This window comes from Apium graveolens, chromosome 11 (assembly GCF_009905375.1).
Source record: "Apium graveolens cultivar Ventura chromosome 11, ASM990537v1, whole genome shotgun sequence".
Taxonomy (NCBI): Eukaryota; Viridiplantae; Streptophyta; class Magnoliopsida; order Apiales; family Apiaceae; genus Apium; species Apium graveolens.
In genome coordinates, this window is record NC_133657.1 from 134,825,786 (window position 1) to 134,852,444 (window position 26,659).

The window sequence follows — 26,659 nt, forward strand, 5'->3', positions numbered from 1 at the left end:
TTTCGAGGCGCATCTGATGGAATTATTTAATACTTTTAATAAATTTAATTATAACTGATTATATCCCTTAAATTGTATTTAATGTATTATTTGATAATATTAAATGCATGATTAATTCATACATTTGTATATAATTATGTTAAATGTTATAACATGCCTATTAATATGATCTTTTAAGTTTATATATGTGATATATGATTGATTTATCATGCGATGATAGATTTAGGTGAACTTAATTGACATAGGGTATATATTAGACGATCTAGGCTTAGTGGAAGTGTTCCATGATAATATTATAAATATTATGAATACAATCATGAGATTCTTGTGTTTGTGAAATACATAATTAAATATGAATTTTTATTTTTGAGAGAAAGGATGATTCTGTCAAAAGCGTATTTCGATCTGTAAGAAAGGGGTATTAAGTGATGCCTATTGACAATGCTCCCCCCGATCTGGGAATCATCCAATTATCATTTATTGATTTGAAATATTTAATTTAAAAGGAAGAATATATTTATAATATGATTATGGTTGTAACATAATATAATCCCTCATAAAATAATATCAAGTAGTAAATTGGCCAATGACATAACGGGATTGTGTCGTTCATAGCCTTCCGGTATAATAGAAAGTAGAGTTCTTATTTTGAGACATTGTCGTTTCGTGCTATAGCCGAGGGCTTTGTTTTGAGATTAAGAGATGCTTTTCTATCACATGGGATGTGTATGATAAATTGGGTTCCATTGGTCGTTACGTGCCATAGCCGTGGGCTATTGAAAGTCTAATTTAATTATACAAGATGTTGGGTTTGACTTGACTTAAAATATTGAGTGAGTCGTGCTAGAACCGAGACTCAATGATTCAAGAGGCTAAAATATTATAGGGAATAACATGAGATGTAATTGAAAGGAGTTTTCTACCTATAGAACATCACATTACGTTTCGTGCTATAGCCGAGGTGATGTAATGGAAAATAGGATCCTTATTCTCACTAGTGTTATGAATGCTTAGTTATACATTTAGAGGGTTGTATAGCATAAATTAAATAGTGGGAGCCACCAATGGATAAAGACCCGATTCATATGGTGGAGTAATAATTGATTTTTTTATGTGCTTATGTTGTTATGTGTTTATATTTTCAGATTTTACAGATATCATGTCTTCTGCACTATCACTCCGTAGCATACTTGATGCTAACAAGTTGACTGGTCCCAACTTTGCTGATTGGCTTCAAAACTTGAGAATTGTTCTTAAGTATGAGAAGATGGTCTATGTACTAAACTCACCATTGCCTAAAGCCCCCGATGATGATGCAACTTGTCAAGAGCATCAAGAATATCATAATTGGATAGATGAGGCAAATGTTGCCCAATGTATTATGCTAGCATCTATGAACCCTGAGCTTCAGAAGCAACATGAGCACATGGATGCATACTCTATCCTAGTGCATCTACAAGAGTTGTATGATGTAGAGGGGAGGACAGCTCGATATGAGATATCAAAAGAGCTATTCCACAGTAAAATGGCAGAGGGGACATCTGTGAATGACCATGTGCTCAAAATGATCAATTTGATTGAAAGCTTGGGGCAACTTGGTTTTGCCATGGATGGGGAGCTGAGCCAAGACTTGGTTTTGCAATCACTTTCAGATTCATTCTCGCAGTTTATTGTGAACTTTCACATGAATAAGATGGATGTCAGCTTGCCTGAACTTCATAACATGTTAAAAACTGCTGAGTCAAATTTTCCTTCAAAGAAGAGTTCTGTTCTTCTTATTGGAGAAGGCTCAACTTCCAAAAAAAGGAAGAGGACCTTTCCCAAGAAAAAGAAGAAGATTGGTGAGAGTAAGCCTACTCCAACAAAGGCTAAAGTAGACCCCAAAAGCAATGCTATTTGCTTCCACTGTAACAAGGTGGGTCACTGGAAGAGAAACTGCAAGGCTTATCTTGCAAAGTTGAAAAAGAAGAAGGCTGGTGAGACTACCCCTTCTGATTCAGATATGTTCATGATCGAAGATAATATGTCACTAAGTCCAATTTCTACTTGGGTATTAGATACCGCCTGTGGTTCTCATATTTGCAATTTGTTGTAGGGACTAAAGAGAAGTAGGACTCTTGAATAAGATGAGGTAATTCTACGTATGGGCAATGGAGCAATGGTTGCCGCCATATCTGTAGGATCTGTTAGGTCACACAACACTATAGAAGGGGGTTGAATACATTGTTTAATACAATCAAATCAATTTTAAACAGAAGTAACAGTAAACAGTTATATTTAATATAATAAACTCTGTTACAATGGAACTATTACCTCTCAGTGATGAACAAATATCACGAGAGCTGCTAGGTTACAATGTATGATCTTCTCGATGATGATAACACATATAGTGTAAACCTATGTCTGTGTTTATATAGTACACACTTACAAGATAACTTCTAATTGATATGGAATATAATTCTGTCTCATAAAATATATCAATCAGATATCTTATACAAATCTTCTTATCTTCTAACTCTTTCCATGCATATCTTCTTTTGTATTAGTCTCGATCTTCTTTCCTGTAAATCAGCTTCCTTCCTTAACTGTAAGTCCTTCCGTACTAAAGTTCTGATATCTATCTTCTGATATTTATCTTCTGATAACCTAAGTTCTGATATCCTTAAGTTCTGACTTCCAGTAAGTACTGATTCTAGTAAGTACTGATATTTCCTGTTGTTAAGATTTGAAAACTAAATATGAAACATATTAGACATGACATCTCAAATATATCTAACAATCTCCCCCAACTTGTAAATTATGCAAAAATATACAAGTTAATAGATTTGATGATGTCAAAAACATTTAAGTTCAAATGCAATGAGAGTTTAATAAGACTATTAACTACAACTTACAGTCCTTGTAGCTTTACCAATATCAATGGATTAATCTGAATCCATAATGATTCTTAATAAAATCTTTTACCAGCTTATCTTCAGCTTTTCTCAGAACTTCAACTAATTGTGCTTTGACCTGCATCAGTTCTTCATCTTTATTATCACCAATTTGATAACTGGCTGTTCTAAGAGCTTGAATTGATGTTCTTTCAAGTCCATCACCAAGTCTGATAACTCTAGGATGTGAAGAGTTTTCATTATAACATAAGCATCTTCCTTTCAGAATAACTTCCACCTTAGTAGAGTTCTTCAGCATAGGAATTTCTCTTCCATCACCTTCAGTAATCATTGATATATACTGAGAAGTCTTTGTACCAGAGATTCTAAATAGATCTCTTATAGCCTTCAAAATATATTCTGACCATCTTCTTGTAACATCAGATTTTACTTCCAGAAGATAGTGAATATGTTGAAGTTCTCTGACAGACTTTTTTAGCACATCAGTATCAGCTAGTCTGTAAGTTAGTCCATCATTGAGAAATAAAATCAATTTCTCCTTTAGATTATCCTTATCATGAGCATCTATCACAATTTGAGCATACAACACTTTGTCAAGGTGCTTTTGTTTGATTTGTTCATATGGTTTGTCTGTCAACATGAAAGGATCTCTTAGAGTAACTTCTACTCCTGTTTGTATCTTCTCTTCATCAGAACCTAATCCAGCTCTATCTCTAGGTTGCTTGGCTCTCAACCCAAATGTTGCGAGTTGATTAATCATAAGATTGGATTTTGGTTCAACTGGAGTAGCTTTCTTCCATAACAACTTCTTCTTATCAGCAATTGTCATATTTTTCAAATCAACTTGATCAGAATTTGATGTTTCTTCTGTAACTTGTTATTCTTCATTCTGAACAACTTGAGCAGTGCCAGAGGTTATTTTAGATTCTTCAATTATCTTTCTTCTCTTCAGAATTTGAACAGTTTCATCTTCTCTCAAATCATTATCATGCATTGTAGTTTGATAGACTGGAACGGAAGAACTTATCTTTTTCTCAATCTTGAAAGGTTCACCAACCTTTTCTTTTCTTTTTGACTTAGGATCAATCTCAGTTTATGATCTAGTCTTGGACTTTGAAGTCTCAGAATTTGACTTTTCCCTGATCATAATGCCTTTTTCCTTAGGCCTTGGAGGTTTCTTTGCATCAGAAGCTTTAGACTTAAAATTTGTCTTCTCAGCTGCAAATCTAGCTTCTTCCTCCTTGAGAGTTTCCAAATCCATTCCTGGATTTTGTTTCAGAAATAATCTTCTAGCTATCTCCTCATCAAGTGTCTGGATTTTAGGATCTTTGTAATAAACAATAGTCTTCTTCCCTTTTAGCTTCAGAGTTTGTAAAAACTTCTGTGAGTCTTTAGATCCTGACTGAATCAGAATATCAGAACTTAACATCAGACTTTGTTTATCAGAACTTGACTTCAGACTTTTAGCATTCACAGCATCAGAACTTGACTTGTTCTGTGTAGAAGATTTTCCTTGAACTTTTCCTTGACCTCTGCTCTTATCAAAGTTTCCCTGGTCATCACCTTTATCATCCTTCTTCTTCAGTATTTGAGTAGGTGAGCATTTGGACTTAACTACCTTCTCCCTCTTTTTGGCATCATCGGGAAGTAAGAGAGAGAAAAGAAGTTCAACTGAAGATTGGATTTCATCCTTTTGATCTTTCTGAGAAACTTGGTTAGCCAGGACCTCATCAATTTGGGCTTGTTGCTTCTCTTGAATCTTCTCAATGGCTTCAACTTTCTTAAGAGTAGGTCTGGTATATCTATTCTTGTCAAGCTTGAGCTATAGATCTAGCTTATCAGCTTTTTCCTTTAGTGTATCAACCTTTTCATGAGTAGAGAATGTAGACCTTGAAGATGTTTGGTAGATAGAGCAGTGATCTTGAGTTGTGTCTTTAAATCAGCATTTGTGAGCAACTCATCAACTTTAGCAATATGCTCTGTCAGAATTTTAGGGCTTGAAATAAAATTTGATTCATTCCACTTCTTGGTCCACTCCACACCTCTGTGAGTATCCTCCCGAGGAATAGGTGGTTCCTTTTCAACAAATTTTTCACCAATGTTTCCTTGCCTAGTATGGGAATTGGAGTCTCAACAGAAACACTGTCTTCAGAACTTGAGGAAGACTCATTATGTTCTGACAGCACAATAGTGTGTGAAGCAACTGGAGATTCAGGAACAACTTCATTTAAATTCTGAGCATCAGAATTTATATCCAGAGCTGGTGTGGTTGGTGTAGATGGTATCTCAGCATTTAAAATTGAAAAATGAGTTGGAGATTGCTGAGCTGCTGTAGATGGAGCTTCCAGATAAAGAACAGTTGGTATATTCAAATTGTGAATATCTATCTCAGAGTTTTCAGTTTGTTCTTTAGCATCATCTGTAGCTTTAATAGGAGAGATATGAGGGGTAACCACTGTATCATTAGCAGTGTCTTGGGCTTGAGCTGGAAGGGCTTCAATGATAATTGGTTCTTATGAAATTAGAGATTCCTGATCTCCTTCCTCAGCTTCTTCAGTATCCTCTGATGGAGCCTTAGCCAAATACCTCCTAGCCTTCATTTTCTTCAACATCCTTGCCAATGAAGGAATTGCTTCAGCAGCAACAGAACTTACAGACTTTTTCTTCTCAAAGTATTAGAACTTTGAGCTGCTGTTTCTTTCTGAGAAGTAACATTCTCAGCTTCAACTATCATAGGTTCTGATGCATGAACTTGTGCTTCAACTGTTTCTCAAATTATCATAATTTATTATTGACCATAATTTTAATCAAAACATTCATCACAAGATATAGTTCAAATAGATGAAGTAAAGATTAAAAAATTACAATTAGAACATTCACAGTCACATAATATGAGAGAAATAGAGACTAAATCTTGAAATTAAAGGAAATTTCATTAATATATCAAACAAGTAGATTTCATGAAATTTATAGATTACATGCAAAAATTACAAGATAGTCCTAGTCTAAGAAGTTTAACATCAACAGCCTTAGTCCTAAAAGAAAACCTATCGACTAGTTCCTCCTGCTGTTGACAAAGAGCACTGCAAGACGGATGATCTGTTCTTGCTGAAGGAGAGCCTCTCTCATTTCTTCTTCCAATTGATCCAGATGGAGCTGATAGTCCATCGAAAAGAACAAGAGGTCTGTGTGAACCTCATGTGGAACAGAGTTCCAGATCTCTTCAAGAATGGCAGTGACATGCCACTCCTATTGCCAGTCATCACAACTCAACTCTACATTGAAAGTTTCATAGTTCATGAACAAGTTGAAAAGAACCATTTTTGTTTATGAAGAAGAAAAATGATGAGAATTAAGAGAGAGTGTGAGTTTGTGAGAAAATGGAAGATTATATGGCTGACATGAATTATCGGTTTAAATAGCTATCGGAATACCAAGGGACTCGGGACTATTTAACGATTAAGAGTAGAAATAATGATGCCTCGTCTCCCTAGACCGATGTGTAATAATAACAGTCAGTAAAAAGTTAAAGAAGGAGTTAATGGGCACGAGAAATAAACAATAATTACTGTGCACATGCAGTTTTTCAAGACAAACACGTTTACCACTAACCCTTAATGATTATGACTGTTTTTATCTCACCTAAATATTCTGATTAAATATGATTGTTTCAGTTTTTACCACAAATAAGTCAAGTAAAGAATAATTCCACGTAAGCATCAAGGATTCCATCAGGATTTAATATCAGAACTTAAACTTATATCATATTTTAACAGTCATCAGAATATGGCTTCTGTACTCAAAAAGTGAATATCCTTTTCTGTGTTTCTTCATACAAATACTGATTTGATTCTTCAGAGTTTAATCATCAGAATTTTCATCAAAACTTGTCCTCAGAATTTAAGCAAATGACACTTAACTGTTTATCAAAAACAACTTAATCACCACAGTAATTTTCATCATTCATATGGAGTGAAAGTGTGTGCATTCAGCAGAATATCAGATAAAGATTAAAGTCTGATAAACTTCAGTACATCTTAGAAATAAGGCATAACTGAGAAAAGTGCTTAAAATATGTCATCAATCATGAAGTCTACTCAAGAACAAATTTATGCAAGAGTACACCTCAACTGTTTGTGCTCATTTTATGCATCTTTTGAAATTCCTTTTTACAGTGGCTTCTCAGTGTAAGTGAGTCACGACTGCTTATCAGAAATTATGATGTTATCAGAGTATTTCTCCAGTAATCAGAGATTATCAAAAGTCACCAAGAAAAATTTATTTGCTCTTTTAATGCATCTTTTCTAATGCATATTACTTAATACCAGCAATGCACTTGGGTCTTCCCTTCCACATATTTACTCTAGATCTCAAAGGAGTACCTGACTTTTATTTTCTTTTTCTTTTGATAAGTGAGGCTTATCAGCACTTAGTTCATCCTTAAGATTTACTGACATCATAATTTAACAGATAAGAAGTAAGAATCTAGTTTGTGATTTAGTAATAAGATACACAAAGTAAACTTGACTAAGCTCAATATCAGAATATTCTTGTGTTAATAAGTTTCCACATAAACAACTAATTCAAACATGGGATTTCAAGTATGTTAAAGACTACTAGGTCAGCATCTAGCACGGTTATCCTCATTGGATTGAATAGTCACAGAACATTCAAAACACTATCAGAGTTTAAAGATCCACATCAGATAACAATCAGCATTTAATGAATTTTAATTAAAGTACAGATTACATGAAGATAAGATAATCTGTAAATACTGATCATAAAGTCTGATGCATGAGAACAAAAACTAAGCAGATTTAGAGAAAGGACCTGAAACCATTCCAAGTTCATTAACCAATCTTGTAAAAGTAGCTTCACGTAGTGGTTTTGTGAAGATATCTGCTAGTTATTGATCTGTTGGAACAAAATGCAATTCCACTATACCTTCTATCACATGTTCCCTTATGAAATGGTACCTAATGCTGATGTGCTTTGTCATTGAGTGTTGAACTGGATTACCTGTCATAAAAATAGAACTTTGATTATCACAGTAAATAGGGATTTTAGAAATTTCTAGCCCATAATCCAGTAACTGATTCTTCATCCAAAGAATCTATGCAAAATAGCTTCTTGCAGCAATATATTCTGCTTCTGCAGTTGATGTGGAAATTGACTTCTGTTTCTTGCTAAACCAAGAAACCAATCTGCCTCCAAGAAATTGGCAGCTTCCACTAGTGCTTTTCCTATCTATTTTGCATCCTGCAAAATCTGCATCTGAGTAACCTATTAGCTTCAAATATGAATCCTTAGGATACCACAATCCCATATAAGTTGTACCCTTAAGGTACTTGAAAATTCTTTTCACAACTATTAAGTGAGGTTCTCTTGGATTAGCCTGAATGTTAGATATATTTGATAATGTCTTGTCTAATATGATTTATGTTTAGTTTTCAGATCTTACTTAAACAGGACAAATCAGTACTTAACTGGAAATCAGCACTTATACTGAAGTCAGAACTTAAGTTATCAGAACTTAAGGTTCAGGAAATATTTATCAGGAGATAATATCAGGACTTTAATGAAACTTTCAGATAAGGAAGGCGGTTGAGTGAAAGGAAAGAAGATCAAGACAAACCCAAGAAGAGATATGCATGAAGAAGGAATTCTATGAAGAATAGAATACTTGGAAGAAAAGATATCTGATTGATATATTTTAGGAAGCAGAATTATATTCCATATCAATTAGCGATTATCTTGTAACTGTGTAGTCTATAAACACAGACATAGGATTTACACTATAAGTGTTATCATTATCGAGAATAATATTCATTGTAACCCTAGCAGCTCTCGTGATATTTGTTCATCACTGAGAGGTAACAGTTCCATACTGTAACAGAGTTTATTGTTTCAATAAAGTTTGTTTTCTGTTACTTAAGTTATTAAAGTTCAATTTGATTGTACTTTACACTGCATTCAACCCCCCTTCTACAGTGTGTGTGACCTAACAAGTGGTATCAGAGCCTATCTATTAACACACAAACAATTTAAGATCCAAAAACAATCATGTCTGAAGCAGAAACTCCAACCAAGCCCACCAAAACTGAAGAACCTCCAAAGACTCAAATCCATAGTCGATATGAGGCTATTAGAGTTCCCATATTGAAACCATCTGAATACCCCATATGGAAGGTGAGGATGACTATATTTCTGGAAGCTACAGATCCAGAATATCTTGACAGAATCAATGAAAGACCTCACAAGCCAACCAAACTCGTTGTTGCTGTTGCAGGTGAAGCAGTAAAGTTTGTACCAAAGGAGAAGAGTGACTGCACTGCTGAAGATATCGCATCAATTGCTAAGGATGCTAAGGTATGACACTTGCTGCATAGTGCCATTGATAATGTAATGTCAAACAGGGTAATTAACTGCAAGACTGAAAAGGAGATATGGGATGCCTTGGAGACAAGATGCCAGGGAACTGATTCGATTAAGAAGAACAGGAAGACTAGACTCAATCAAGAGTATGAACACTTTGACTCAAAGCCTAATGAGTCATTGACTGATTTATATGATAGATTCTTCAAACTCTTGAATGATTTGTCACTAGTTGATAAGGAGTATGATCTTGAAGATTCAAATCTTAAATTCCGGTTAGCTCTTCCTGAAAGTTGGGATTTGAAGGCCACAATTATAAGAGACAACTATAATCTTGAAGAAACAACTCTTGATGAAATTTATGGGATGCTCAAGACTCATGAACTTGGGATGGAACAAAGAAGAAAGAGGAAATGAGGAAAGTCAAGGACAGTTGCTCTTAAGGCTAAGGAAGAATCCCCCAAAGCAGCTACCTCAAGGAAAGGCAAGGGAAAAGCGCTCACACAAAGTCTGATACTGAGTCATCAAGTTCTGATAGTGATGATGACTCAGAAACTGAAAGCTTGCCTGAGATGGATGCTGATTAAGAGATGATGAAGCTGTGTGCTCTTATGGTGAAAGGAATCACAAGGATTGCATACAAAAAATTCAGGAAGGGAAAGAAGTTTTCCAGGAAAGGTGCAAGTTCTGATAAGAAGAGTTTCAGAAAATTTGAAGGCAAAGGAGGGAAGTCTGACAGAGGAGATTACACAAATGTCAAATGCTACAACTGTGGTGAGAAAGGCCACATATCTCCTGATTGCAAGAAAGTGAAGAGTGACAAAGGCAAGGCACTTGTCACAAAGAAGAAAAGCTGGACAGACACTTCAGATTCTAAAAGTGAGGAGAACTATGCCTTGATGGCAAATGCTGATAGCAGTTCTGAAGCTGCTGAGTTAAAGGTACCTCAAGTTACTTATGCCTTTCATACTAATGATATTAATGAGTTGAGAAGATATCTTAAAACCATGTTTATTAGTTTTAGAGATCAAACTTTAACATGTGAAAGATTAACTTCTGAAAATCTTGTTTGTAAAAAGAGGAATGATTATTTAGAAAAAAAGTTAGTCATGTTCCATCAAACTCAGAAAGTTAGAGATGATGCTTTCTATGTTAGGGATGAAGTACTTAAAATGAATGAATCTCTAAAAACTGAGTTAGAAAAGGAAATAGAGATTATCAGGACTTGGACTAACTCTGGAAGAACAACTCAGAATTTGTTAAGTATTAGAAACTGGAAAGAGGGCTTAGGTTATGGAGATGATAAGAATGATAAAAGAACTATAGAAATTAAGTCTATAGTTGTTAAAAAAAGCCAAAGGTAAAACCTGTTAAGTTTGTAGCTGTAAAGTCTGATAATGAAAAATCAGAAGTTAAAGAGAAATTAATTTCAGACAAACTAAAACAGAAAAGGCCAACTGAAGTAAACGTAGGCTTAATGACAAAGAAACAGCTTAAGCATAAGCTGAAAGATGTTAAGAATTTAAACAAGGTAAAGTCACCTAGGAAAAATAAGAATGGAAAGGAAGGTGTGAAAAAAAGCAATGATTATAAGCCTGTTCCTAATGCTCCTAGAAAGACATGTCATAATTGTGGAAGTTCTAACCATCTGGCTTCTTTTTGCAGGAAAAATAAGAACATAAACTCCTTACCTTCAAAGTCAGGAGTTAAGAGTCAGTCTGTTAGATATAGGCCACAAAATCCTTGTTTTTATTGTGGTAGTTTATGGAATTCCATTTATACTTGTAAGGAATATCATAGTTTGTACTATGATTATTACCAAATAAAACCTTCTTTAAAGAAAGTTAGCATTGTTTCTTCTAGTGTAAGTTTTGATACAAAGTCTGATAGTGTAAATGCTGATAAGAAAAATGTTAACAAACTCTGATGCTAAATCCGCTGCAAATGTTAACAAACTTAATAAGGCCAAAGGATCCAAGCAAGTCTGGTCCTTAAAACTAATCATTAGTGGTCTTTGTGATTGCAGGGCAACAGGAAAAGCATCCTAGTTCTGGACAGTGGATGCTCAGGACATATGACTGGAAATAAAGCCCTGCTATCAGACTTTGTGGAGAAGGTTGGCCCAAGTGTTTCTTATGGAGATGGTAATATTGGAAAAACACTGGGATATGGCAATATCAATCTTGGGAATGTCATCATTGATAAAGTAGCTCTGGTCTCAGGACTTAAACACAATCTGCTGAGTGTTAGTCAAATCTGTGACAGAGGTTATCATGTGGGTTTCTTTGAAGAACACTGTGAAGTTGTAAGCAAATCTACAGGCAAAGTTGTTCTGAAAGAATACAGGCATGGTAACATTTATGAAGCCAAGCTTTCAACAAGTACTGATGATTCTGCAATCTGTCTGTTAAATAGAGCATCAATTGAAGAAAGCTGGAATTGGCACAAGAAACTCTCTCATTTAAATTTCAACAATATAAATGAACTAGTCAAGAAAGATCTTGTGAAAGGACTGCCAAAATCAGTATTTGCTCCTGATGGCCTTTGTGATTCATGTCAGAAGGCAAAACAAAGAAAATCTTCATTCAAGAGCAAGACTGAATCATCAATTCTTGAGCCTTATAACCTACTACATGTTGATCTATTTGGTCCAGTGAATATCATGTCTATTGCAAAGAAGAAATATGCTATGGTTATAGTGGATGAGTTCACCAGATACACATGGGTGTATTTCTTGCACACAAAAAGTGAAACTGCATCTATCTTGATTGATCATGTCAAGCAACTGGATAAATTAGTCAAAGATTATGTGAAGATCATAAGAAGTGATAATGGCACTGAGTTCAAGAACTTGATCATGGAAGAGTTCTGCAAAAACCATGGAAATAAAGCAGGAATTTTCTGCTCCTGGAACTCCTCAGCAAAATGGAGTTGTTGAAAGAAAGAATAGAACTCTTATTGAAGTTGCACGAACTATGCTTGATGAAGCAAAGTTGCCAACCTACTTTTGGGCTGAAGCTGTGCAGACTGCTTGTTTTACTCAGAATTCAACACTTATCAACAAGTATGGAAAAACACCATATGAGATGGTGAAGAAAAAGAAGCCAAATCTGAAGTATTTTCATGTATTTGGATGCAAGTGTTTTGTTCATAAGACTCATCCTGAACAGCTATCCAAATTTGATTTAAAAGCTGATGAAGGAATTTTTGTTGGATATCCACTTTCCACAAAAGCCTTCAGAGTCTACAATTTATGAACAAGGGTAGTCATGGAATCTATCAATGTCTCTTCTGATGATAAGAAGATTACTGGACTTGAAGATTTCAATGAACATGATCAGCTGAGATTTGAAAATGAAGATTTAAATTCTGATACTGAAAATCCTAACAGTCTAGATCCTTATATTACAAACTCTGATGGATTAAACTCTGATGTTATTGAAACTGTGGTGACTACGCCAAAAGAAGATGCACTTGTGCAGGGGGAGCATACTGAAGATACAACCACATCTCAAGAAGCATCAGAACCTACAACTGGCTCTTCAAGTTCTGATTCATAAAGTTCTAATAGGCCAAGTTCTGATAATTCTGAAAACTTAAATTCTGAAGGATCCAACTCAGAGAGCATAATTTTAGGGGGAGCATCAGAAAATGTTGATGAAGACAACATGGATCATGGGGGAACATCCAGTTCTAGAGAAAATCTTCCATCTGTAAGGAATTGGACTAAATCACACACACCTGATTTAATTATTGGAAATCCTGATACAGGTGTCAGAACTAGAACAACTACTTCAAATGAATGTCTCTATAATTCTTTTCTTTCTCAGACTGAACCAAAGAAAGTGGAAGAAGCTCTTCAAGATGCTGATTGGGTGCAAGCAATGCATGAAGAGTTAAATAAATTTGAAAGAAATAAAGTCTGGACCCTAGTGCCAAGACTAAAGAACAGATCTGTTGTTGGTACAAAGTGGGTGTTCAGAAACAAAACTAATAGTGATGGCATAATTACAAGGAATAAAGCAAGGCTGGTTGCAAAAGGATATTCTCAACAAGAGGGAATTGATTATGATGAAACATTTGCACCAGTTGCTAGATTGGAAGCCATAAGGATATTTTTGTCTTATGCTGCACACAAAAAGTTTACAGTCTTTCAAATGGATGTGAAAAGTGCTTTTCTCAATGAAGAATTAGAAGAGGAAGTATATGTTGAACAACCTCCAGTCTTTGTAGATTCCAAATTTCCAAATCATGTCTACAGGCTTGATAAAGCACTTTATGGCCTTAAGCAAGCTCCAAGAACATGGTATGAGACTTTAGCTCAGTTTCTTCTAGAAAGTGGATTTAACAGAGGAACTATTGACAAAACACTGTTCTACCTCAACCATGGAAATGACTTACTTTTGGTGCAGATATATGTTAATGATATCATTTTTGGTTCTACAAATGACAGACTTTGCAAGAAGTTTTCCAAACTGATGCACTCTAGATATCAAATGAGTATGATGGGGGAACTTAGCTATTTTCTGGGCCTTCAAGTCAAGCAGAATGAAGAAGGCACTTTTATTTGTCAATCCAAGTACACCAGAAATTTGCTGAAGAAATTTAGAATGCAAGATTGTTCAAGTGCATCCACTCCCATGGCCACTGCAACAAAACTGGATAAGGATACTGGTATATCAGTAGATATTACTGATTACAGAGGTATGATTGGCTCACTACTCTATCTAACTGCTAGTAGACCTGATATCATGTATGCTACATGTCTTTGTGCAAGATTTCAAGCAGATCCAAGAGAACCTCACTTAACAGCTGTGAAAAAAAAAATTCAAGTATCTTAAGGGTACAGCTGATCTGGGATTGTGGTATCCCAGAGAATCAGAATTTAAGCTAATAGGTTACTCAGATGCAGATTTTACAGGATGCAAAATTGACAGGAAAAGCACAAGTGGAAGCTGCCAATTTCTTGGAGGCAGATTGGTTTCTTGGTTTAGAAAGAAACAAAAGTCAATTTCCACATCAACTGCAGAAGCAGAGTACATTGCTGCAAGAAGCTGTTGTGCATAGATTCTTTGGATGAAGAATCAGTAACTGGATTATGGGTTAACATATTTTAAAATCCCTATTTACTGTGATAATCAAAGTGCTATTGCTATGACAGGTAATCCAGTTCAACACCCAATGAAAAAGTACATCAGCATTATGTACCACTTCATAAAGGAACATGTGAATGAAGGTACAGTGGAATTGCACTTTGTTCCAACAGATCAACAACTAGCAGATATCTTCACAAAACCACTGTGTGAAGCTACTTTTACAAGATTAGTAAATGAACTTGGAATGGTTTCAGGTTCTTTCTCTAAATCTGCTTAGTTTTTGTTATGATGCATCAGATTTTATGATCAGTATTTGCAGATATTACTATCTTTGTGTATTTTGTGCTTAAATTGAAAATTGCTTAAGTGCTGATTGTTGTCTGATGTGAATTTCTAAACTCTGATAGTGATATGAATGTTTCTGTGACTATTCAATTCAATGAGGATAACTATGCTAGATGCTGACCTAATAGTCTTTAATATACTAAAGATCCCATGTTTGAAGTAATTGTTTATGTGGAAATCTTTTAACACAAGCAAATTCTGATATTGAGCTTAGTTAAGTTTACTTTGTCTATCTTATTACTAAGTTAAAAACTAGAATAATACTTCTTCTCTGTTAAGTTATGATGTCATTAAATCTAGTGAATGTACTAAGTGCTGATAAGCCTCACTTATCAAAAGAAAAAGAAAAATAAATTAAAATCAGGTACTCCTTTGAGATCTAGAGTAAAGATGTGGAAGGGAAGACCCAAGTGCATTGCTGGTATTAAGTAATATGCATCAGAAAAGCAAAATAAATATTTTCTTGGTGACTTTTCACACTCTATGATTATTGGAGAAATACTCTGATAATAGCATAAATTCTGACAAGCAGTCGTGACTCACTTACACTAAGAAGCCACTGTAAACTGGAATTTCAAAAGATGCATAAAATGAGCACAAAACAGTTGAGGTGGACTCATTCATGTACTCATTTTAAAGTAGACTTCAGAATCATGACAGTTTTTGAGCAAAGTTCTTAGTTATGCCTTATTTCTAAGATGTACTGAAGTGAATCAGACTTTAATCTTTATCTGATATTTAGCTTACTGCACACACATACACTCCATATGAATGATGAAAATTAATGTGGTGATAAATGTTCTTTTAGATGAACAATTTAAGTGTCAGTTGCATAAATTCTGAGGACAAGTTCTGATGGAAGTTCTGATGATTAAGTTTTGAAGAAACGACATCAACATTTGTGTGAAGAATTACAAAAATAGGCATTCACCTTTTGAGTTAAGGAATCATGTTCTGATGACTGTTAAGTTCTGATATAAGTCTAAGTTTTGATATTAAATCCTGATTCTTTACTTGACTTATTTGTGGTTAAAATCTGAAACAGTCTTATTAAAAATCAGAATATATTTGGGTGAGATATTAACAATCAACATAATTTGGGTTAGTGGTACTCGTATATGCACAGTATTTTTTACTTGTTTCATGTGCGCATTAAATCCTATTTTAAGCTTCCAATGGCTGTTATTATTCTCATCAGTCTAGGGAGATGAGGTATAATTATTTTTACCTATAACCATTCAATTTTCCTTGCGTCTCTTAGTATTCTATTGGTTATATAAACCAACACCTCATTCCATCCAACACATCTCTCATTTTCTCTCAAACTCACTCTTTTTACATCCTCATCTAAAACATGGTTCGTTTCAACTTGGTCATGAACTATGACACTTTTAATATAGAGTTGAGTTGTGCTGATTGGCGGAAGGAGTGGCATGTCACTGCCATTCCTGATGAAATCTGGGACTCAGTTCCCCAAGAGGTTCTCACAGACCTCTTATTCTTCTATATGGACTATCATCGCCATCTTGAGCGTCTGGAAGACGAAAGGAGAGAAGCTCTCCGATAGCAAGAATGGATCATTCGTCTTGCTTTTCTCTTTGTTGAGAGTCGGAAGAAGAATTAATTGCAGCCAGACATTTCTCTTCACCGTCAGCTTTATCAGTCTTCTTAGACTAGGACTAAAGCTGTTGATGTTAAGAATTGTAGCTTAGGACAATCTTGTAATTTTAAGCATGTAATTTAAGTTTCATGAAATGTATTTTCTTAATATATTAATGAAATTTTATCTTTTTGCAAGATTTTATCTCTGAGTCGTTTCATATTCTGATGATTTATTAAATCCTGATACTAACCATATTTTGATGACCTTTTTAGCTCTGATGCAAATCAAGTTCTGATTCTGACGTGACAATATTTGTTTTATTTATGGTCATTCTCTCATTGGTCATATTTTTACAGAATATTGGTAAAGCAGTAATAATAATTTATTTCGTGGGAACAGTTTTAAAATTTAAAATAAAACTGAATGGCCTTGATTAATGGGATTACTTGGTAAGTGGAACGATTTTTCCTTGAAAAACTGCATGTGATAAGTAATGATTACTGAATACCCGTGCCCATTAATTATCTTTTACTGCTGCATGTCTGACAGGTGTCTCAATGGTTATTTTTTTAACCGTGTATAATTAAAAGAGAGAAAAGATTGTAAAATCTTTTCTTTACTTTCATATTTTATCTCTCTCTTTTTACTTTTATTCTCTCTCATCTACTGACAATTTTTCATACAGACGTTTTATCAAACACCTTACAGGAAATTTTCTCTCACGAATTTCTCATGGCACCCAAGGACATAATTTTTGATGGAGCTACGTTTGTTCCTAATAACTTCTCCGCTATTCTTAGCAAGTCAGAAGCACCAACTGAACTTCACTTCATTCAGGACTTTCTTGCTAGTTCTGATATTGGGTATGCTCTGACCGAACCTGAAGCAGTCTCTTGTACTCAAGTACTGGAGTTCTGGAGAAGCGGTGTATATGATGATGGTGGTGCTCAAGGGTCCCCAAGTATTATTTTTTCATCAGGGGAGGATGAGTATGTTGTGACATTGTCTACGGTTCGACAAGCACTGCAGCTACCTGAGAACTGTGTCTATTCTACTGTTGAAAAGCCAGTTCTTCAAAACATGATGGCCAGTCTGGGATATGAGAAGACATTGGAAAAGCTGGGCCAGTTGAAGAGATCTTTCATAAGGAGGGAATGGAATTTCTTCTTTGATTGCATAACTAAGGCTTTTGCAAACAAATGTTCCAATTTCGATGTAATTCCCATATTCAGTCAACAAATCGGGTATGCTCTCATAAATCAAACCGATTTTGACTATGCAAGTGTTGTCTTAGGTTTTATTGGGGATAGAATGACAGAAGATAGAACTACTGTTTATTTTGCTAGATTCTGTCAGCTTATCTATAGTTTCTGTTGTGATAATAAGCCCCAATCTGCTAGTGAATTAATTTCATCATTCAAACTAACTAAAAGAGCTTTTAATGACTTATTATCTACTGATAATAAGAAGGCTGTGTTAATACCCCACTTAATTCCTTTATCTGTCAAACAAGCCTTAATAACCTATGATCCCGTTAAATACACTGCACTATATCCTGATGTTCAACAATCTGAACCTCATCCATCAGCACCTACCACCTCTACTCAACCACCTCAAACTTCTCAACCTCAACCTTCAGATCCTACAGTGCAGCCTTCATCTTCCAAACCTAAGAGGACTAAGAAAGTACCTCAGATACAACAGAAGAGAAGGAGATTCATTCTGCGAGATGAATCAGATGCTGAGGAATAGATTCCTGTATCAGAACCTATTGTTATAGAAGCTGAGAAGGTCTTTTCTCAGAAGGATGTTGATATTGGGAGTTTTAGGCCCCTAAAAAGGCTTAGAAAGCGTAATTCTGATGATACAGCTCCTAAAGACTCCTCAAAAGCTAAAAGATTCCAATCACTGGCAAAAAGGCCTGAAGATTCTGGTAAAGGAATGGAAGCAGCAACTAAGGAAGGGGGTCATGATCACTCTTTACTACATGAGCCAGCAACTACTCACATTTTCACACCTCCAGTATCTCCAGTACAAGCTGATAACCAGGGGCCAGGTGATGAAATTGAAATCCATAACTTGGAAGTTCCTCAGGTTTTAAATCTAGAAGCTCCACCAGTTCCAATCACTCCACCAACTCAAGTCCCTCCACCGACAACACCAATTCCTGATGTTGATTTTAATCCAGAATTGCCTACAACACCTTCTCTGCATCTAGATACTGAAGATCAGATTTTAGGTGAGCATCAGAATATGGCTGTTGATCAGAACATAGTTAGAGGTCAGCACTTAGAGGATGATATTGAAGCCTCCATAGCCTGTCATACTGTTCTTTTATCAGAGAATGCTGAAGATGTTGACTCTGTAAGTTCTGATGCTGCAAATGTTGATGATACTGGTAATGATGCTACAAATATAGATGCTGATGCAGCTGGTCCTTCTGGACATGCACCTCTACAAGCTCCTTCAAAAGCTGAGATAGTCAAAAAGTTTGTTACAGGGGAAACACCAGTACCTTGGAATGAAACTCCTAGAGGACAGGAGTGGACTAAGGAGTGGAACACAATTACCTTTGTTCCTTCTGAAAAGATTCTTGCTGATCACTTGGCAAAAGCTGATGAGATGCTAGTTAATGATGATTTCAAAACACAGCTAAGAGTTACTGCACTTAGTACAAGGCACCTTCAAGGTCAACAATCTGTAACTCGGGCCAAGGTGGACAACATTCAAGAATCCTTAAATCAGCAAGATACAGTTGTCAAGTTGGACAAGAAAAGGTTTTTCCAATCTTCCTTTGACAAAATTACCAACATTGAGAAAACCCAAGAGAAGCAACAGTCTCAGATTGATGAAATTTTAAAAAATCAAGCTTCTCAGCAATCTCAACTCAATGAGATCCAATCCTCAGTGGAATTGCTTGTCTCTCTTCTTTTACCTGCTGATGCCAAAAAGGGGGAGAAAGTAGTTAAGTCCAAATGCAAACCTATTAAGACACTGAAGGGAAAGGATGATGGTAATGACCCGGGAAAATCTGGAATGGGTGGAGGTCATGGTTAAGGTGGAGGTATCTCATCAAGTAGAACTGGAACTACAAGTCAAAGAACAATTTCTGATACTGGGAGAAGAATAACTTCTGATACTGGTAAAAGGATAAGTTTTGATGAACTTTTGGAACTTTATGAAGAAATTTCAAGACAGTTATTTCTGAAAGAAAATCCAGGAATGGACTTTGAGAGTCTAAAGGAAGAAGAAGCTAGACTTAAGTTAGAAAAATTCAACTCCAAATCTGAAGCTTCTGTTGTTGAAAAGAAACTTCCTACGGCTAAAGGCATTTTGATAAAAGAAAGGACAAATCCTGTGGCAACCAAGGCCAAATCACAATTGCAGATAGATCCAAGGTCTAAGGGAAAATAAAAAGTTGGTGAACCTGTAAAGGTTTATGTGCCTCCTATGGATGAAGAAATATCTGATGAAGATGCTAATCTTACTCTGGTTTCAAGAAAGATTTCTCAAACAACCTCTGACATGGCTCAAGTTGTTCATAGTCAAGATATAGTTAGTTCTGATATAACTTTGAAGTAAGCAACCTCTGACATAGCTCAAGTTGGCTTGATATCAGAAGATAAGTCAAAGTAAACCTCTGACATTGCTCATGTTAAATCCTCAAAGTTACTCCTACCAGGATTCACTAAAGCCAAACAGACTCTACCTTTGAAGACTGCAACAAGTGGTTTTGAAGAAAGAGTGGTTACTGGAAAGGAAGCAAGAGATAAATCTGGATTGGGTAGTGCTGATGAAAGAAGAGTGCAGAACACAACCAATGATCCAACTTCCTTAAGTGAACCAGGTGTTGGAGCAACTCCTGAAAGATTGAATCAACTTGAATCTGTACAAATGGTTTACCATACCTTCTTGAAAGATTACATCTTGTTATATTTCATGACAGATGGAAGGGTTTATCACATAAGGGAAAATGCTATACCACTGAAGTATTTTGAGGAACTAGAACATGTTTTATTCTTACTTCAAGTGAAGAACAGATTAACAGATAGTGCTGCAAATTATTTAAAGACTCAAATTCAGAGACAGAAGAAGCTCTATTCTGTAAAGTCTGACAGCACATACTGTCCCAAGTACAGAGATCACGAGGGTGATATTGTTAATATGAAGCCTAATACTGCAAAGATCAGTACATATCTTGGTATTAAGGGACTTGAATTCAATCTAGAGTCTGATAAAGCCTATGTCATCAGACTAGATCAAGAGTTGAGAAAAGCAAAAATTAATGATCTCAGATATGTTATCTTCCAAACTGGTGAAGATACTGCAGAGCTTAAAGATGCTAAAAGGAGGATGATTGATGAACTCAGATATGCTGAGAGATGTTAGTTAAAGAACTATCTCAGAACAACTCCTGACATCGAAGAGATCAGAAATTGAAGCCAAGTCAAGATCTACAACTGCTCAAATTCTGATGTGTATACAGACTAAAGTTGTTATCAGAAGTTAAAGTTGGTAAATCTTTAAGGACTGTAAGTTGTAGTTATCTAGTCAAATTCTCATGCATTTATACTTAATATTTTTGACATCATCAAATATCTGTTAAACTTGTATATTATGCTAATTTACAAGTTTGGGGAGATTGTTAGATATATTTGATAATGTCATGTCTAATATGATTTGTGTTTAGTTTTCAGATCTTACTTAAACAGGACAAATCAGTACTTAACTGGAAATCAACACTTCTTATACTGAAGTTAGAACTTAAGTTATCAGAACTTAAGGTTCAGGAGATATTTATTAGGAGATAATATCAGGACTTAAAGGAAACTTTCAGATAAGGAAGGCGGCTGGTTGAAAGGAAAGAAGATCAAGACAAACACAAGAAGAGATATGCATGAAGAAGGAATTCTATGAAGAATAGAATACTTGGAAGAAAAGATATCTGATTGATATATTTTAGGAAGTAGAATTATATTCCATATCAATTAGCGATTATCTTGTAACTGTGTAGTATATAAACACAGACATAGGGTTTATACTATAAGTGTTATCATTATCGAGAATAATATTCATTGTAACCCTAGCAGCTTTCGTGATATTTTGTTCATCACTGAGAGAGGACAGTTCTACATTGTAACAGAGTTTAATAAAGTTTGTTTTCTGTTACTTGTGTTCTTTGAGTTCGATTTGATTGTGTTATACACTGTATTCAACCCCCCTTCTACAGTGTGTGTGTCCTAACACTGAAATCTTGCACAAGGATAGGTAGCATACATGATATCAGGTCTACTTGCAGTTAAATATATTAAAGAGCCTATCATACCTCTGTAGTTAGTAATATCTACTGATGAGCCAGTATCTTTATCTAACTTGGTTGCAGTGGTCATGGGAGTGGATGCTGTTGAACTGTCTTGCATTACAAACTTCTTGAGTAAATTTCTGGTGTACTTGGATTGACAGATAAAAGTACCTTTTTCATTTTGCTTGACTTGAAGGCCCAAAAAATAACTAAGTTCTCCCATCATACTCATTTGATATCTTGACTGCATTAGCTTTGCAAACCTCTCACAGAGTTTGGCATTTGTAGAACCAAATATGATATCATCAACATATATCTGTACCAAAAGTAAGTCATTTCCATGATTGAGGTAGAACAGTGTTTTATCAATTGTACCTCTGTGAAATCCACTTTGTAGAAGGAATTGAGCTAAAGTTTCATACCATGCTCTAGGAGCTTGCTTAAGGCCATAAAGTGCTTTGTCAAGCATGTAGACATGATTTGGAAATTTTGAATCTACAAAGCCTGGAGGTTGTTCAACATAGACCTCTTCTTCCAATTCTCTATTAAGAAAAGCACTTTTTACATCCATTTGAAAGACTTTAAACTTTTTTTGAGCAGCATAAGCCAAAAAGATTCTTATGGCTTCTAATCTAGCAACTGGTGCAAATTCCTTGTAATTATGACATCACTGTTAGTGTTATTCCTGAACACCCACTTTGTGCCAACTACTGATCTGTTCTTTGGTCTTGGCACTAGGGTCCATACTTTATTTCTTTCAAATTCATTTAACTCTTCCTGCATTGCTTGCACCCAATCAGCATCTTGAAGATCTTCTTCCACTTGCTTTGGTTCAGTATGAGATTGAAAAGAATGATAGAGACATTCATTTGATGTTGCAGTTCTAGTTCTGATACCTACTTCAGGATCTCCAATTAATAAGTTAGGTGTATGTGATTTGGTCCACTTCCTTGTAGATTAAAGTTAACTTCTAGAACTGGATCCTCCCCCATGATCCATCCTGTCTCCATCAGCATTTTCTGATGCCCCCCCTGTAGTTATGCTCTCTGAGAATTCAGAATTTAACTTGGATCCTTCAGGATTTGAAGTATCAGAGTTTCCAAAATTATCAGAATTTGGCTCATTAGAACTAGATGAATCAGAACTTGAAGAGCTAGTGACAGGTTTTGATGCTTCTTGAGAGTCTTGAGATGTGGTAAGATCTTCAGCTTGCTCCCCTGGACATGTGCATTTTACTTTGGAGTTGTTACCACATATTCAATGACATCAGTATTTACAGGATCAGAGTTTAAGTCATCAGAATTTACAGAATCAGAATTTAAGTCTTCATTTTCAAATCTCAGCTGATCGTGATCATTGAAATCTTCAAGTCCCGTAATCTTCTTATCGTCAAAAGATACATTGACAGATTCCATGACAACCCTTGTTCTAAAATTATAGACTCTGAAGGTTTTTGTGGAAAGTATCCAACAAAAATTCCTTCAACAGCTTTTAGATCAAATTTTGACAGCTGTTCAGGATGAGTCTTAAGAACAAAACACATACATCCAAATACATGAAAGTATTTCAGATTTGTCTTCTTTTTCTTAACCATCTCATATGGTATTTTTCCATGCTTGTTTATGAGTGTAGCATTCTGTGTAAAACAAGCAGTCTACACAGATTCAGCCCAAAAGTAGGTTGGTAGCCTTGCTTCATCAAGCATAGCTCGTGCAACTTCAATGAGAGTCCTGTTCTTTCTTTCTACAACTCCATTTTGCTGTGGAGTTCCAGGTGCAGAAAATTCCAGTTTGATTCCATGCTCTTTGCAGAACTCTTCCATAATTGAATTCTTGAACTCAGTGCCATTATCACTTCTTATAATTTTAACAGAATCTTTGACCAACTTATCCAGCTTTCTGACATGATCAGTTAGAGTAAATGCAGTTTCATTCTTCTTGTGCAAGAAGTACACCCAAGTGTACCTTGTGTACTCATCCACTATAACCATAGCATATTTCTTCTTTGCAATAGACATGATATTGACTGGACCAAATAGATCAACATGGAGGTGATAAGGCTCAAGAATTGATGGCTCAGTTTTGCTCTTGAAAGAAGATTTTCTTTATTTTGGCTTTTGACATGAATCACAAAGGCCATCAGGAGCAAATACTGATTTTGGCAGTCCTCTCACAAGATCTTTCTTTACAAGCTCATTTATGTTATTGAAGTTTAAATGAGAGAGTCTTTTGTGCCAATTCCAGCTCTCTTCAATTGATGTTCTACTTAACAGACAGATTGTAGAACCATCAGAACTTGTTAAAGGTCTGGCTTCATAAATGTTACCATGCCTGTAACCTTTCAGAACCACTTTGCCTGTAGAATTGCTTACAACTTCACAGTCTTCAGAGAAATCCATATGATAACCTCTATCACAGATTTGACTAACACTCAGCAGATTGTATTTAAGTCCTGAGACAAGAGCTACTGATTCAATGATGACATTCCCAAGATTAATATTGGCATATCCCAGAGTTTTTCCCATGTTGCCATCTCCATAAGAAACTCCTAGGCTAGCTTTCTCCACAAAGTCTGAGAGCAGGGCTTTATTTCCAGTCATATGTCCTGAACATCCACTATCCAATACTAGGATGTTTTTCCTGTTGCCCTGCAATCACAAAGACCACTAATGGTTAGTTTTAAGGACCCAGACTTGCTTGGATCCTTTGGCCTTTTTAAGTTTGTTAGCATTTGTAACGGATTTAATATCAGAGTTTATGCTAACATGCTGTTTATCAGAACTTATATCAGACTTTGCATCAGACTTTACACTAGAAGGAATTAAAGCAACTTTTTTCAAAGAAGGTTTTATTTGATAATAATCATAGTACAAACTATGATATTCCTTACAAGTTTAAATGGAATGCCATAAACTACCACAATGAAAACAAGGATTTTGTGGCTTAAACCTAACAAACTGACTCTTAACTCCTGACTTAGGAGGTAAAGAGTTTATATTCTTATTCTTCTTGCAAAAAGAAGCAAGATGGTTAGAGTTTCCACAATCATAACATTTCTTTCTAGGAGCATTAGGAACAGGCATATAATTATTGCTTTTATTTACACCTTCCTTTCCATTTCTATTTTTCCTAGCTTCCTTTACCTTGTTGACATTCCTTATTTCTTTCAGCTTATGCTTAAGCTGCTTCTTTGTCATTAAGCCTATGTTGAGTCCAGCTGGTTTATCCTGTTCTAATTTGTCAGAAGTTGACTTCTCCTTAACTTCTGTCACAGACTCTTTCATCTTTTCAGAATCAGACTTTACAGTTTTAGCTACAAACTTAACAGGATTTACCTTTGGCTTAGCAGTTTGTTTAACAATAATTGGCTCAATTTGTTCAGTTTCTTTTTTACTTTTATCATCTCCACAACCTAAGCCCTCTTTCCAGTTTCCACTACTTAATAAATTCTGAGTTGTTCTGCCAGAGTTAGTCCAAGTCCTGATAATCTCTTTTTCTTTTTCTAACTCAGTTTTTAGAGATTTATTCAATTTTAGCAATTCATCTTTAACATAAAAGCATCATCTCTTTCTTTCTAAGTTTGATGGAACATATAACTCTTTTTCTAAATAATCATTCCTTTTCTTAAAAGCAAGACTTTCAGAAGTTAATCTTTCACATGTTAAAGTTTGATCTCTGTAGCTAATAAACATGGTTTTAAGATATAATCTCAACTCAGTAATATCATCAGTATGAAAAACATAAGTTGTTTGAGGTACCTTCAATTGAGCAGTTTCAGGGTTGCCATCTACATTTGCCATTAAAGCATAATTCACCTCATCTTAAGAATCTGAAGAGTCTATCCATATTTTCTTCTTTATGATGAGTGCCTTGCCTTTGTCATTCTTTCCTTTCTTACAGTCAGGAGATATGTGGCCTCTTTCACCACAATTGTAGCATTTGACATTTGAGTTGTCTCCTCTGTCAGGCTTTGCACTTTTGCCTTCAGACTTTCTGAACCCTTTCTTATCACCTTTCCTGGAAAACTTCTTCCCCCTTCTGAATTTTGTTGTAGGCTATCTTTGTGATACCCTTCACCATAAGAGCACACAATTTCATCATCTCTTCATCAGCATCTATTTCAGGTAAACTTTCAGTGTCTGAATCATCATCATCGAAACTTGATGATTCTGAATCGGACTTTATGATGAGAGCCTTTCCTTTGCCTTTCTTTGAGACAGCCACTTTGGGGGATTCCTCCTCAGCCTTAAGAGCAACTGTCCTTGACTTTCTCCCATGCCTCTTGCTCCTTTAATCCATCTCAAGTTCATAAGTCTTGAGCATACCACAAATTTCATCAAGAGTGGTTTCATCAAGAGCATAGTTGTCTCTTATAGTAGTAGACTTTAAATCCCAACTTTCAGGAAGAGCTAAAAGGAATTTTAGATTTGAATCTTCAAGATCATATTCCTTGTCCACCAGTGACAGATCATTCAAGAGTTTGACAAACCTGTCATATAAGTCAGTTAATGACTCATCATCTTTTGAGTCAAAGTGCTCATACTCTTGAGTGAGTATAGTCCTCATGTTCTTCTTGATTGCATCAGTTCCATGGCATCTTGTCTCCAAAGCATCCCATATCTCCTTTGCAGTCTTGCAATGAATTACCCTGTTTGACATGACATTATCAATGGCACTATGCAGCAAATGCCTTACCTTTGCATCCTTGGCAATGGATGAGATATCTTCAGCTGTATACTCATTTTTCTCCTTTGGTATGGTCTTTGCTTGCTAATCTACAACTACAACAGAGAGCTTGGTTGACTTATGCGGTCCTTCATTAATTCTGTCAAGGTATTCTGGATCTGTAGCTTCCAGAAATATAGCCATCTTCACTTTCCATATGGGATACTCAGAAGGTCTCAGTATGGGAACCCTAATAGTCTCATATCGACTATGGATTTGAGTGTTTTTAGTTTCTTCAGTTTTGGCGGGCTTGGTTGGATTTTCTGCTTCTTCAGACATGATTGTTTGGATCTTTACTGTATGTGTGTTAACAGATAAGC

At 35.5% G+C, this 26,659-nt stretch overlaps 1 protein-coding gene across 1 annotated transcript in view; it reads left to right on the forward strand.

The window, feature by feature from the left end:
• The first annotated feature begins 1,525 nt into the window (after positions 1–1,525).
• LOC141695904 (uncharacterized) overlaps positions 1,526–26,659 on the forward strand; it is a 28,094-nt gene continuing 2,960 nt past the window's right edge. The window contains exon 1 of the mRNA XM_074500111.1: positions 1,526–2,050. Within this exon, the coding sequence (XP_074356212.1) occupies positions 1,526–2,050 (525 nt within the window). The remainder of the gene's footprint in view (positions 2,051–26,659) is intronic.